This window comes from Nothobranchius furzeri, chromosome 10 (assembly GCF_043380555.1).
Source record: "Nothobranchius furzeri strain GRZ-AD chromosome 10, NfurGRZ-RIMD1, whole genome shotgun sequence".
Lineage (NCBI taxonomy): Eukaryota > Metazoa > Chordata > Actinopteri > Cyprinodontiformes > Nothobranchiidae > Nothobranchius > Nothobranchius furzeri.
The window spans coordinates 39,715,397-39,728,797 of NC_091750.1; the positions used below are offsets into that span (position 1 = coordinate 39,715,397).

At 44.8% G+C, this 13,401-nt stretch overlaps 1 protein-coding gene across 6 annotated transcripts in view; it reads left to right on the forward strand.

Annotated features, from left to right (window-relative positions):
* paqr3a (progestin and adipoQ receptor family member IIIa) overlaps positions 1-12,564 on the forward strand; it is a 235,765-nt gene extending 223,201 nt beyond the window's left edge. For 2 of the 6 annotated variants that reach the window (XM_015960223.3, XM_070555636.1), the window contains 7 exons: positions 7,491-7,722; positions 7,808-7,970; positions 9,390-9,545; positions 11,546-11,743; positions 11,810-11,900; positions 12,014-12,179; positions 12,283-12,510. In XM_015960223.3, coding sequence (XP_015815709.1) covers positions 7,491-7,722; positions 7,808-7,970; positions 9,390-9,545; positions 11,546-11,743; positions 11,810-11,900; positions 12,014-12,156 — 983 coding nt within the window. In that variant the 3' untranslated portion in view covers positions 12,157-12,179; positions 12,283-12,510. Of the gene's footprint in view, positions 1-5,043; positions 5,372-7,490; positions 7,723-7,807; positions 7,971-9,389; positions 9,546-11,545; positions 11,744-11,809; positions 11,901-12,013; positions 12,180-12,282 lie in introns of those variants that run through there. The other 4 variants (XM_015960228.3, XM_015960226.3, XM_015960224.3 and 1 more) reach the window with 4 other exon arrangements.
* The last annotated feature ends 837 nt before the right edge of the window (positions 12,565-13,401 follow it).

Sequence of the window (13,401 nt, forward strand, 5' to 3'; positions counted from 1 at the left end):
GGGTCTTCACAAACACTTTGCCTTTGAAAAAGAAAAGAAAAAAATGTTGACAAGCTCCCTCTGTGCAGTGCTGTGTGGACACAGAGGACAGAGACTCGTCTCCAGCAGATGTCTTGTGGCGCAGACTATAAATAAAGCCAATAAGACCAGCCGGCCGCTGACGAGCACAAGCCGCCGTGTTAGCTTTGCAAAGGGCCCGTCTTCTCTTGGCATAGCAGGCGGGCTAGCATTTGGTGGTCCGGCACCAGAGTCTGTGATGACTGAAAGCTTTTGTTTCGGATTTAAAGATGGGACCTATTAGATTAGAGCTTTTAGCACCATTTTCAGCCCAGAAGCAGGTGGAAGAGGACGCTCACTCAGTGACACTTGTCATAGTTAATAATTCATGTTTATATTCATATGAAATAGTCTAACTTCTGTGGGAAGTACCAGAGCATCCAGACTAGTAAATATCACATAATGCGTCTTTAACTCTGCTAAGTAGTGAGAAAAGGAGCAGATTAGAGTCTCATTAATGACTCTGACAGTCCCAAAGGACACTGGAACCCTGGGGGCTTGTCGGTCTCTATTTAAACCAGTCTAACTCTGCCTTGTTTGGAAAGGACAGACTTCCACTTGCCAGATCAGTGAAAGCAGCTGCAACTGAGACATAATCCAGTGTTATTTCTTCACATGTTTCATTTGAAAGTAGGTAAAAACCCGAACTGTTTGCAAACCATTAACTGGTGTCCACTTCTCTACAGTCGCTGTGTCAGGGGCAGGATAAGAGTGATGAGGAGAGTAAAGACAGGGGTCAGAGAGATTCACCAGATGTCAAACAACTCCATAGATTAAGAGGGAAAAGATCTTAAATATAAATCCAAAGTAAAGAACAAAAAGATTTCAATGTTTTATGAGTAACTTTATGGAAAATGTTCCTCGTGTAATTTAGCATCTTTTCAATGAAAGCATTTGAATTAGTTTACATTAAACTATGGAGAACAAGAAGCAGGAGAACCTTCTGCCCTTGGGTGTGCCAGTTACTGTCTTAACTCGGCATCTTCTTTTGACACTTTGCCAACAAGGACGTACTGAGAGGTGTATTAGAAGTGATAATGAACACCACACTTCCACTTGAGAATGAGGCAATTAAACTGGGGGTGTAAACAACAGAGGGAGGAGCGAGTGTGACTTTCCTCCCGCGGGAATCCACCAACATCCCTGACACCTGAAAGGTCTATAGGGAGAGCTGCTTGTGATGGGAATTCCTGGTGACAGCCTAACAGGAAGGTGTAAGACTGCAGGATGGAAGTCGGCTCCGTTCAGTTAACATGAACCACATCTGCATATTTAAGCATGTTTGTGTAGCAACACGTAACCACAGAGACAGATGAAGCATAGGCCCAACTGAAATAAAACTAGACAAAAGGCATTCCTTGCAGTCTGCTGGTGAAGGCTCTCAGTCATCCAGGTCATGGTAATGACCTGAGACAGAACCTGGTCCATCCTGAAGACAAAACACCCAAACAGAAGCTTAGTGGCGTCGTTAATGAAGTCCAGTGTAGTGAGGACTGTCCAGACCCTAACCCTAAACAGCAATTACACAAGAGCATGGCACAACACAGGAGAGCCACCTCTTCAGGTCAACACTCTGCAGTCCACCTACACCTGAAGGACACGGGACACACCTTTGACGGTGACAAAGGAAGGCTTGAGAAACAGTGAAACATAGCTCCTCAGAGAAGAAGCAAAACGTCTTCAAGAAACCAAAGAAGTCCAGTTGCCTTCATTTGAACCCTTTGGGATTACAGTCCCAGGATTACCATTTATTGTAGAAAAAGTGAATGAAACTTGACCTGAGCTGTACTGTGTCATTAGCTGAAATATTAGTATCATTAGCCAAACGTTAGAGTTTCTGTGCTGGAACTGGGAGATCAGGGTTCAAATCCTGGTTGGGTCATACCAAACACTCTAAAAATGGGACACAATGGCTGCCCCGATGACCACGGGCACCACCGATGTTGTCACTCTCCTGGCTTTCTCAGGTTTTTCTTTGCGTTTCCAGCGTCTCCTCCTCTGTTCGCCATGGTCTGAAACATTCACTGAGCACTTCATCTGTTGGGGCCTTTACCTTGATGTACTTATGGATCTTGGATGTTCCATCCTGGACAGTGGCTCTCACACTGACTAGTCCTCTGCCTCCTTCCTTATGGCTAGTGTAAAGTGTAAAGGGACGGAACCCCCATGCGTGGTTCGGAGCAGGGTTGGGCGATTTGTATAAGTCTTCCCATCACCAATCCTCAGTCCAATAAATGACGATGGGCGATTCATGCAGAATACAGTAGAAGTCCAAACACTGATTTATACATATACACATCTCTGTCTCTTTGGTACGTTCTTGCTGTGTTGAGTTTCAAATTCCGTCTTTCAGTTCTTTTTAAAACACAGAAAAGGTTTATTTACCTGCAACGTTTCGTTTGCGGCTGCAAACATCATCAGGCTGACGCTGATGGTGGCGTCACTTCCTTCGTTTATCTGCGGGCAGCAGAGGACGTTGTCGCCCTCTGCTGACCGTTCTCCCCTCTCCGATGATGCAGTCCCATGTGCGATCCAACGAGTAAACTCCATCGTCTCTGTTCATGGTCCCACATCCACGTCTCCTTATCTCTATAGCTTCTTTTATCCATCTTTTGTATTTCTGTTGTTCTGTGTTTATGATCCTTGTGTTGTCCCAGTCCATTACATGGTTTTCTCTTGTGCAGTGATCTGTTATGGCTGACTTCTTTATTGTACTTTCTGCTTCTTGTTTTGCTGCTCTTGTGTGTTTTCGACTTGCCTCTTTCTCGCACTCCTATCTGATGATAAAATGGCTGTCTGTTGTTGTTTAACGAGCAGAAACTACTCTGAGTACCCCTCTTCTCAACCCCTGATGAGCCGTTGGCCTCTATTGAGAGGGAGTTGTTGTGTTGATCAGACACAGGAAGGTGTGACCTAGACTGAAACTGCTTAGGAATGAGATCCAAAGCTGCATTATAGTTACTGGAAAGGTTAAATCTAAGCCCCTTCCCTATTTAAAGTGAGTTTTTCACTTTTGACATAGATAGCTTTCTTTACTCCTCTCTCACACCATCTGTCTTCTCTGTCCAGAATGTGTCCCTCGTCCTTCAGGTGTAGGTGGACTGCAGAGTCCTGACCTGAAGAGGTGGCTCTCCTGTGTTGTGCCATGCTCTTATATAATTGTTGTTTAGTTTCCCTGATGTAAACATCTGGACAGTCCTCACTACACTGGACTGCATAAACGACGCCACCGAGCTTCTGTTTGGGTGTTTTGTCTTTTGGATGAACCAGTTTCTGTCTGAGGGTGTTGTTGGGTTAAAGTTTACTGGGATGTTGTGTTTGGAGAAGATTCTTCTAAGTTTCTCTGAGATTCCTGCCACGTATGGGTTTATGGTGCTGTTGGGCCTGTTGGCCTTTACTTTGCTGGTTGCTGCTTTGGATTAATTTCCAGACTTCTTTGTAGATTTCACAAAGGTCCAGTTAGGGTGTCTGCAGTTCTGGAGAGCTTTCTTCATGTGTTTCTAACCCTAACCCTTTCTTCAGTCTTTGTGGGAATGTTCTCGGCCCGATGGTATAAAGTCCTGATGACTGAATTTAGTGCTCCAGTAGGTGATTAGGGTTGGGCATTGTTTGATTTTGAACGATTCCAATTCCGATTCCGGTTTCTATTGATTCCCGATTCCGATTCATTCAAGACATGACATGCTTTACATGAGCCAGCTAACCACAGGTCCTACTTGATGAAATAATCTTAACAGGATCTGTTCGGGTGCGAGATCGGCTCGGGGTCCTTCGACTGCCGATGATGTCGAAGCACGGCAAACCCACTCAGACAAAATACACTACACATCTATACTGTTGGAAAGAATTTAGCAGTTTTGTTATTAAAATAATGTTTCTTACAACGTAAGTTTGTGTTTATAATGGTATTTGTAAAATAAAACACTATGTTGTATTCATAATGTTGAACTCCTCTTTGAGCACATCCCTTGAAGGATCATAGGTATTAGCAACACCTGTGAAATTGTATTTGCAGGAAAGAAGTGTGTCCCATTTATTGAAGTATTTTGTGTTTAGAGTTTTTGACGTCTTGTCCATGCATAGTTCAGTTACGCTCATAGCTGCTAGCCAAAACTCTGGAGTTAAAAGTTTTCTGGCTTTACTAAAATACATGTCTGCACTTTTTGATTGATGGTAGTTTTACTTTCTATTAGACTCCAAATGTAATCATTTGGCACATTTCTAATTCATAATTTGTAAGAATGTAATCAGTGATATTAGCATTAGCATTCCTATGGGTTTTTCCACGTATATTAGCATTGCGCTAACCACTTGCTGCCAAATTGCAGCCTTTGCGATTAGAAAATATCCTTTTGTCACATCGCAATTTAATTGCACATGCAGTTAATCGTTCAGCCCTGATATACATACAGCTCTATGCTAAAAGTGTATTTTCGAAGAGGTAATGATGGATTTCTTTGTAAAAGTTGTCCATCTTTCCAACAGAAAGATTTGCCCGGACCAACGTAACGTGATAACAACGTAATGTGATTACGTAATTCCGTAAGGTTCATGTTCAGCCAATCAACTGCTTTGACGTCATCGGCAGTCGACGGACCCCGAGCCGATCTTGCACCCGAGCAGATCTTGTACCGACAACAGAACCTGTGACACGGTCAAAATGGTGGTGGTGGCCACCTCCCATTTCTCCTCATAACGTGTTATTGGAGCCTATGGAAATGAACTGTCCAATATTTATATGTCGATGATTACTATACAACCTGTTCTACCTCCTGCTGCTCACGTTTAAAACGTGACTTTTAGTGTACTATAAAATAATAGCCTGATCAGCCAGCCCTGTGCTTCCTTATGGGATATAAATATTAAATTACTGATGTTGGGGCAATTTCTCATTAAATGTTTTATTTTTTATTTATTCTGAACGTGATTGGTAATGTAACGTTAATCTTTTAACTCAGGCAACCCTTCGACATCTTGTAGGGGTCCTGAGCGATGACGTATCTTATTAGATGTTAAACCTTAAACCCGAAACTTAAAACCGAAACCATCCATCCATTTTCATCCGCTAATCCGGAGTCGGGTCGCGGGGGGCAGTAGCTAAGGCGAGAGGCCCAGACTTACCTCTCCCCAGCCACCTGGGCCAGCTCCCCCGGGGGAATCCCAAGGCGTTCCCTGGCCAGGTGAGAGGCATTGTCCCTCCACCGTAAACTTGTTTTTAAATTAATAATTAATCAGATCAACACAGATTTACAAATGCGTAGCTCGCATTTAAAGCCTCAGAATGGCTCAAACTACTCGTACACCAAATTAAAAGGTGAGTTCATCATTTATTGACTGTAAACATTGCTACATGCTAACTAGCCTGTATAGCTAGTTAGCCTCTGGTCGTAGAGCTGCTTTGAAAATTCCTCCAAATTAAAATCGTGCTGGTCAAACGTTTAATAATTCGCCAAAAAAGATAAAAATATCCATTGTCTTTAGGTACATTAGTGCTTACGGCAAATTCGGCTCACATAAATGATAATGGAAGACGAGTACAGACCAGAAAAACGTGATGGTTTAATGTGTCGGTGAGATTACGATAAAGACTAGTTTGGGTTTTGAGCAGTGCTGCTTACTTTTGTAGCGAAATACCAACGTGATGTCCGATTCGAGACTTTATTTTCCATATTAATGTAATCATATTCAGAAGTTTGATGCATGTGCAGAATAATAATCATTGGTCAGCCCTCACACCTGAGATCAATGTAGTCTTAGTAACCCATACATTCATGGCTAGGACCTTCACAAACTCAGATACGTCTGTTTTTGTTTAAATAACATGAATGAGAGTTATATTACCTCTACGACTGTAGTTTATTGAATGATTACACACTGGTAGACACACATGATTGAAGGTACATATTGAGGATGCTGATGTTCCACAAAACAGGAACTAAAACAATCAGAGCTGTCATGCTGATATTTAGTTCCTGATAGATTCATAACATGCTAGGGGAAATAAAACATGTTTGTGTCATACATCAACTCACTGTTGCTTTTACATTGTTTAAAGTTAGAAAGTATTAATCAAAGAAAACTGACATTTCCTCGAGTTATTTAAAGGGATACGGTGAAACTTTTCCACATATTTAAATCATGGTCTTGAGCCAGTTTGTGCTAAAATGAGCTTTTGCAGGGTTAATGAAAAGTCACTCAGACCCACCCACCCCTTCTGTAGCCAGAATATCAGTGGCGGGTTGCTGGGTAGCTGACATACCTGGTGCTGCAGTCTGCTTCCAGCAGGTTTCCTGCACATTTTAGATCATGAACACATCTGATATGTTTGATTTAGTGATGAATCCCTTCTGTAGACACTAATGAAGGCTGGGGAGACGTTTCACACAGAGAGGAGATGAGTTTTGCTTTTGGCTCTACTAAAAGGACTCTAGAGATGCTAAAAACAAGCCCACACTGCCTAGTCTCCCTTTAAATAATAAAAAGTTGATTTAATGTAAGTTTGTAGATTGGTCAATAATTTCACACACATTTTACATCATTTCTGCTGATAAATTAATTTAAAACAACAAAATGTGAGGAGCTGTTTGAGAGCTGAAAGAGCCAGTTCATTTTAGTGATCCGAGCCGGAGTTCCCACTGTAGTGTCAGGCTGTATAGCGTAACGACTAGGGCTGCAACTAACGATTATTTTCATAATCGATTAGTCTGTCGATTATTTTTTCGATTAATCGATTAATCGGTTTGTTATTGTTTAGCTATTTAACCTATACAAGTGATGAATACATTTCAGTTAAGAAAAAGAAAAACATAAGATAATTGTGCAGTTGACTGCAATCTATTTTATTGCACACAGTCAGTGGTGTAAAATGAGCTAAACAGTGCAAAATATCAGTCCAGAATAATTTCCTGTCAGTGAAGGTAAATAATGACAGAACTGGCTGTATGACTGGTTCAACCTGAGCCAATTGTCTTCTGTATGCTGATGATCTTGTCATTCTGAGTCCTAGTGTGGGCTACAGGAACTCTTTATAATATGGATTAGATTATGACATCAATAATCCTGTAGTGACCTGCAGCTGTTCCACACCTGCTTATCAAACCTGGATGCTGGGAACGTTCTACAGCTGAATGAAGATGAGTTCCTCATCTGTGCCGCGGACTACTGCCCACTCTCTTTTCACGTGTCTGAGCAGAACCTCCCTGAACCGTCTGCAGGCGCTTCAGGATGCCTGTGCTCGGCTTCTGCTCAGAGTTTTATCTTTTACATTTTTAATCTAAATTCCTCCTTTCGCCCCATTTTTATTTTCGCATCTTAGTTCTGTTTGGTACAAAACCTAAAGTTTATCATCATCAAACAAGCCCATCTCGGCTGTGTCTAGCTGTCAGAAACGGGTTTTCTAGACGTTCGTTTTAAACATGTTTTCATTTGTTCAGCTTCTGGGCAGCAGAAAGCAGACTCTGCTGGCTCGGCCATGCCTCAGAAACCCCAGAAGAATGCCCAGACTGCACACTACATCGAGCTGGGAGGTTATCAGTACTGGCCGGTTCTGGTGCCCAGAGGAATCCGCCTCTACACGTATGAACAGATTCCAGTTTTCATGAGGGAGAACCCTTACATCACCGATGGATACCGAGCATACCTGCCCTCCAGGCTGTGCATCAAGAGGTAGAAAGAGGGATTGTTTCATTCTTCAGCTCGTTGCATTTTTCCTGGTTTGTTCTGTTGTGACAGAAGTCTTATTTTGGTGCAGCCTTTTCATCCTGTCCAACGAGACGGTGAATATCTGGAGCCATCTGTTGGGCTTCCTGCTCTTCTTCTGTCTCGGGGTGTACAACATGGCGTCGCTGCTGCCGGCCGTCGGCGCCTCCAGAGAGGATTACGTCATCTACTCCGTCGGGCTCTTCTGCTTCCAGGTTTGTGTTCTGAAGCTCGTCTCAGACCCAGGGTATCCGCGGGTCCTTAAAAAGTCTTAAATTAGCTTTTCCAAATTTAAGGCCTAAAAAATCCTTAAAAATTACAAATAATCCTTGAATCCAGTTTCCAAAGGTCTTGAATGTCCAAAGACCCAATAAACAAGATTCTTTTATTTCTATGAAATTTTCATAAATTTCTAGTTAGTGTTCAGCATTTTTGTGTATGATGTAGGCGTAAGCGGAACCGTACACATGCAGCTGGTTGTGAAAGGGGGCTATTTTTAGATGAGCACATGAGCTGGTTAAGCTAGTGGGAGCTTGCGCCATGGGGAAGTGCAAGTTTAATGGTAACTGGATGGCTAATCCCACCTTCGCGACGTGGTTAGCACCGGTTCCAGGCAATAGCTGGAAATTATAGCTTAAATTTAATTTTAAAAAATTGCTTAAATTTGGTCAAAATGGCCTCAAAAAAAGTCTTGTCTTAAATTTGGCTCCCTTAAAGCTGCAGATACCCTGCAGACCTCCGTACTGAGCAGAACTGATTACCCTCTTCTTCATTTTCCCTTTTTTATCACAGTTTTTACTAGGGCTGCACAATATATCGAAAAATTATCATCGCGTTAACAGGACGTGCGATAGGCCCATCGCAAAGCACGTCAAAAACAGCGATAAATGTTTGGTTCAAACATTTCCATCCGTGTCATACATCAACTTTTTTTACGCGGAAGTATTATTTGACCAATCAAATGTAGCCCTTCTGATATGCGGCCAATCAGATGGGTCCGTTCATGTAATACGCCCGCTCCCTACGTAGACCCCGCTACCGCTCGCTTCCCTTGTTCGTCATGCTGGCTCAGATTAACGAACGCACTTTGTGCTGAGGTTTCTGGAATCAGTGCTGCTTTCAAAAGTGAACGTGAGTCCGCTCGGTGTCGTTAAGCAGCTGATAATAACCGGGCTGACTCCGACACGTGCCGGTGAACCAACCCACCTACCTCCATGTCGCTAGTGTTCCACCGGGTGGTGATGTTAGCCCCAGGCTCCGGTTAGCTTCCAGCTAAAAGGCTACAGCACTCTCCTCCCAGTCCCACCCTGCTAAAGAGGGCCTGGAAAAGTTCCCCCACACATCAAAGTGATTTTTCATTTATGAGCTTTTATAATCTTGTTAATCAGGATAGTTGATTTGCTGCTGCACATAAACTGTCAGTCAGAATTCAAGTTCAATTCAATTCAAGTTTATTTATATAGCGCCAAATCACGACAAGAGTCGTCTCAAGGCACTTCACATAATAATAGAAATGTGTTTAGTCACCAACATGATGCAGATATTTGTACAGATGTTAATTTTAGCATTAGCATCTATAAAGTCTCTGAATGATGAGGTTGGATTCACTTCCTGACTGCTCGTGTCTCCCTCAGCTGTGCATGCTCTGCTCGGTGGGCTACCATCTGTTCTGCTGCCATCGCTCCGAGAAGACCAGCCGCCGCTGGATGGCGCTGGATTATACCGGAGTTTCTATCGGCATCTTGGGATGCTACGTCCCTGGAGTCTTCTACACCTTCTACTGCAATAACGTGAGTTCATCGTGACCTTCATTCAACAATCTGGTTCTCTTAGCTGAGTTTGCTGCCGTCAGAAAGACAAATCATCTGCTGCTGCTACAATTCTCCTTTATCCGGTCCATAAACGCATCACCACCCAGCATAAGAATAATCCCACGTATGCTGGATTAATCCTGCATGAAAAATGAAAAACATAAATAGTTGGAATAAATGAGTGTAAGAAAAGAAACAAACTCGTGGTTTAGGACGTTATTCCGTTGTTTTCCGGGTTATTTTTAGATTTTGAAGCAAATGGCTGCTGCGGAGTTGCTTTCCAAACTTCAGCTGCATTCATTGTTTCTACTGGGAAGATCGACTAGCTCATCGTTTTCTTTCACAACAACGGCTCAGCGGCCTGACCTCCTGGTTTTCACATGGAGGAGGAGGAACAGGCGCTTATCCTTCTGCGTTGACCCTGAGCTGACCTGACGGCGACGCGTCAGAAAGTTCCAACAAGTTTAAATCTCATGGAACTTTTATGGAAATTAAACCAGAACTTTGGGTCAAAATCAGATTATTTTAGTTTTAGAATAAAGTCGTTACAATGATCTAATCTGGATTCTGTGTGTGTGTGTGTGTGTGTGTGTGTGTGTGTGTGTGTGTGTGTGTGTGTGTGAGAGAGAGAGGTGTGTGTGTGTGTGCATGTGCATATGTGTGCGTGTGTGTGTGTGAGGTGTGTGTGTGTGCATATGTGTGCATGTGTGTGTGTGCGTGCATGTGTGAGGTGTGTTTGTGGGTGTGTGCATACGTGTGTGTGTGTGTGTGTGCATACGTGTGTGAGGTATGTGTTTGTGGGTGTGTGTTCGTGAGGTGTGTGCGTGTGCATACATGTGTGTGTGTGAGGTGCATGCATGTGCGTGTGGTGTGTGCGTGTGCATACGTGTGTGTGTGTGAGGTATGTGTGTGTGTGCGTGCATGTGTGAGGTGTGTTTGTGGGTGTGTGTGCGTGAGGCGTGTGCATACGTGTGTGTGCGTGCATGTGTGAGGTGTGTTTGTGGGTGTGTGTGCGTGAGGCGTGTGCATACGTGTGTGTGTGTGTGTGTGTGTGCTTCAGTAATTGAATAGAGGACCTCTGAGTCTGGCTGGGCTCACTGACTCATTGTTCCTGGTGAATAAGCAACACAACACCTTCTCCGCTCTCGGCGCTTGGAACGCCGCCTCCGATGACACAGACCAGTTCCAGCCGCCCACCACCGTGTTTTTTATTTTATTTTTTACTCCTGAAACGTTTGGCTGGGCTCCGCGCTGCTAGCTTTCCCCCGCATGTTGGAAGCGGCGGGTTATTTTGCCCCCAGAACTTCTCTGAAATCTGCTCCAGCCCAAACCAGATGGCTGTGTTCACAGACAGCTCCACCACTCCTGTTCCCCACCATATGAGCCGTCTCAGCACAGGAGCCCCCCCTCCATGCCCAGACTGGGGCTTTGCTTCAAGGTGGCTCCACTCCAGTGGCAAGCCAAGTCCCTGAAGAAAAACAGATTTTTATATTTAGCCAGTCAAACTCTCGTCTCGTCTTTCAGGGATGCAGATTTGGACAAGATGGAGTCTGTGAGGAGAAGAGCTTAACAATTTGGCTGGAGCTGCGCGGGTCCTTGTTCCGGGTGCAAATTTATTCACTGTGAAATTCAGCAGGACTCGTCACATGAGGACGTGTGACTGGACGGAGGCCTGCATCCACACAAACGGACAGAAGGGACGAGACGAGGCTGTCCAGACTTTCCACAGCTACTTATAGAAGTTTAAGTATCAGGAACAGATCTGAGGACACGCTCGCAGATCTGTGATCACAAGTCAAACAGTAGGAGAGTTTTAACACATGCAGAGGAAACGTGGCCAACAACACTCTCAAGGAACCGTTTTACTCCTCTCGTCTCGCTTTAGCTGCAGGATCTTCAATCGTTTTACCCTGAACGCCTGAGAAGTTCCTACCCCTGTCCTTATGAGTAGATGTGTGTTTGGACTTGGTTGTCTGCAGTACCTGCGGCAGGTGTACCTGGTGACAGTCCTGGCCATGATCCTGGCCGTGTTCTTCGCTCAGATCCACCCTCTCTACCTCAGCAAGCAGTGGAAGCAGCTTCGCTCGCTCATCTTCTGCTCGGTGGCCGGATACGGCCTGGTCCCCACTGTCCACTGGATCTGCATCACAGGAGGCTTCTCCTCGGAGCTGGTCCAGGTGAGCTGGACCGCCTTCACCTGCTCGGCTTTGTGACTCTGAGGTTTGACCCGATTTCCTCTGCAGGCTTTTGTGCCGCGGGTCCTGGGGATGTACTTCATCGCTGCGCTGGCGCTCGTCTTTTATGTTTCCAAAGTTCCCGAGCGTTACTTCCCAGGTGAGATCCGGTTTATTATTATGGGATGTTAACCTCCTGAGCCTCTATTTGAACCTGGCCCACCCAGCACGTTTAAGCATCAGAACCTCTAGTCTTCTATTTCGTGTCTCCAGGTCAGCTGAACTACCTGGGCTCCAGCCACCAGGTGTGGCACCTACTGCTGGTTCTGATGTTTTACTGGTGGCACCAGACGTCGGGCTTCATCATGGCGTACAGACACAGCCAGCCGTGTCCTGAAGCTTCCCAGCATTCATAGCTCCTCGTCAGGGGACCAGGACGGTGAGCAGCGTGTTATTGTTTATGTGAACAGCTGATTTCTAACTCCACATCGGGACACCCGCGTGACAACCTTCTGGTTTCTTTTCTTGCTTTGCACAAACAGCAGCAGATCAAATGTCCCGTTTTCACATGAAGTTTGTGTATACACCCAAACAGATGTAAGAGAAGAGCTGTAGATCGTCTGCAGCGATGGAGGAAACCATCAGCAGGCCAGAAGACCAGGGTCAAAGGTTAGCTTCATGGTCAGACTGCTGACCAACGCTGAAGCTTCACTGTTCCAGGTGTTGATCAAGGGACTGTTTCATATGTTAGCTCCAGAAGCAGCCTGGCCCCTAGAGGGCGCAGCTGCGTCTCTTACTTTAGCTTACAAGCATTTAATTACCCAGAACAAGCCTGGAAGCAGCGTTTCTGATGTTGTCATGGCTTCATTCCAACATGCAGGATGGTTCTGCTGGTTTCTACAGAACCCGCTAGGGTACTGCTGCTGTAGGGAGACACCACCAACTCTTAACAGGTAGGGTTGAAGACCTTGGATGTATTTTGGTCCTTGCTGGGCACCGTAGTGAAGCCAGCTGGTGGTTTCTGCTCCACGGGGACTCGTCTCTGAGAAAGTCTTTAAACTGGCGTTTGAGGAGACCCTCCCTGTGGGTTTACCTGAATCAGCTGATGCAGGTGTTTGCTTTTTGAGCGACGGGTCTGACGGTGCATTTATGAAAGTTTCACCAGCAGCTTTGTTCCAACGTCCCATTTTTGGTTCTTTTTAAAACACAGGAAAGGTTTCTCTGTACCTTGCTGACGTTTCGTTTGCGGCTGCAAACATCCTCTGAGCTGATGGTGGCTGGAGGCAACGCCCTCTGCTGCCCGCGGGTACACAAGAGTAGGAAGTGATGCCACCATCAGCGTCAGCAAGGTAAAGAGAAACCTTTCCTGTGTTTCAAAAAAGAACCAAAAATGTAATTTGAAGAAACAACCACTAGGGGGTGCAGTGGTGGTTTGGCAGGGAGACCATTTCTGGTGCTTAACCTTCACAGGTGAGCTCTGCTGCTGGTCATCATCAGTCTTTAGATCGTTATGGTTCTGCTGACGTCTGTGAGCTTAGCTACGATGCATCCCGGCTGAATCGGTTAATCCCATCATTTTTAAAATAAAACACATGATAAATGTACCACGAGTGAAGGGCTTATCACAGATTCAGTAGTCTAAATTATTAGCTGCAGTAAAA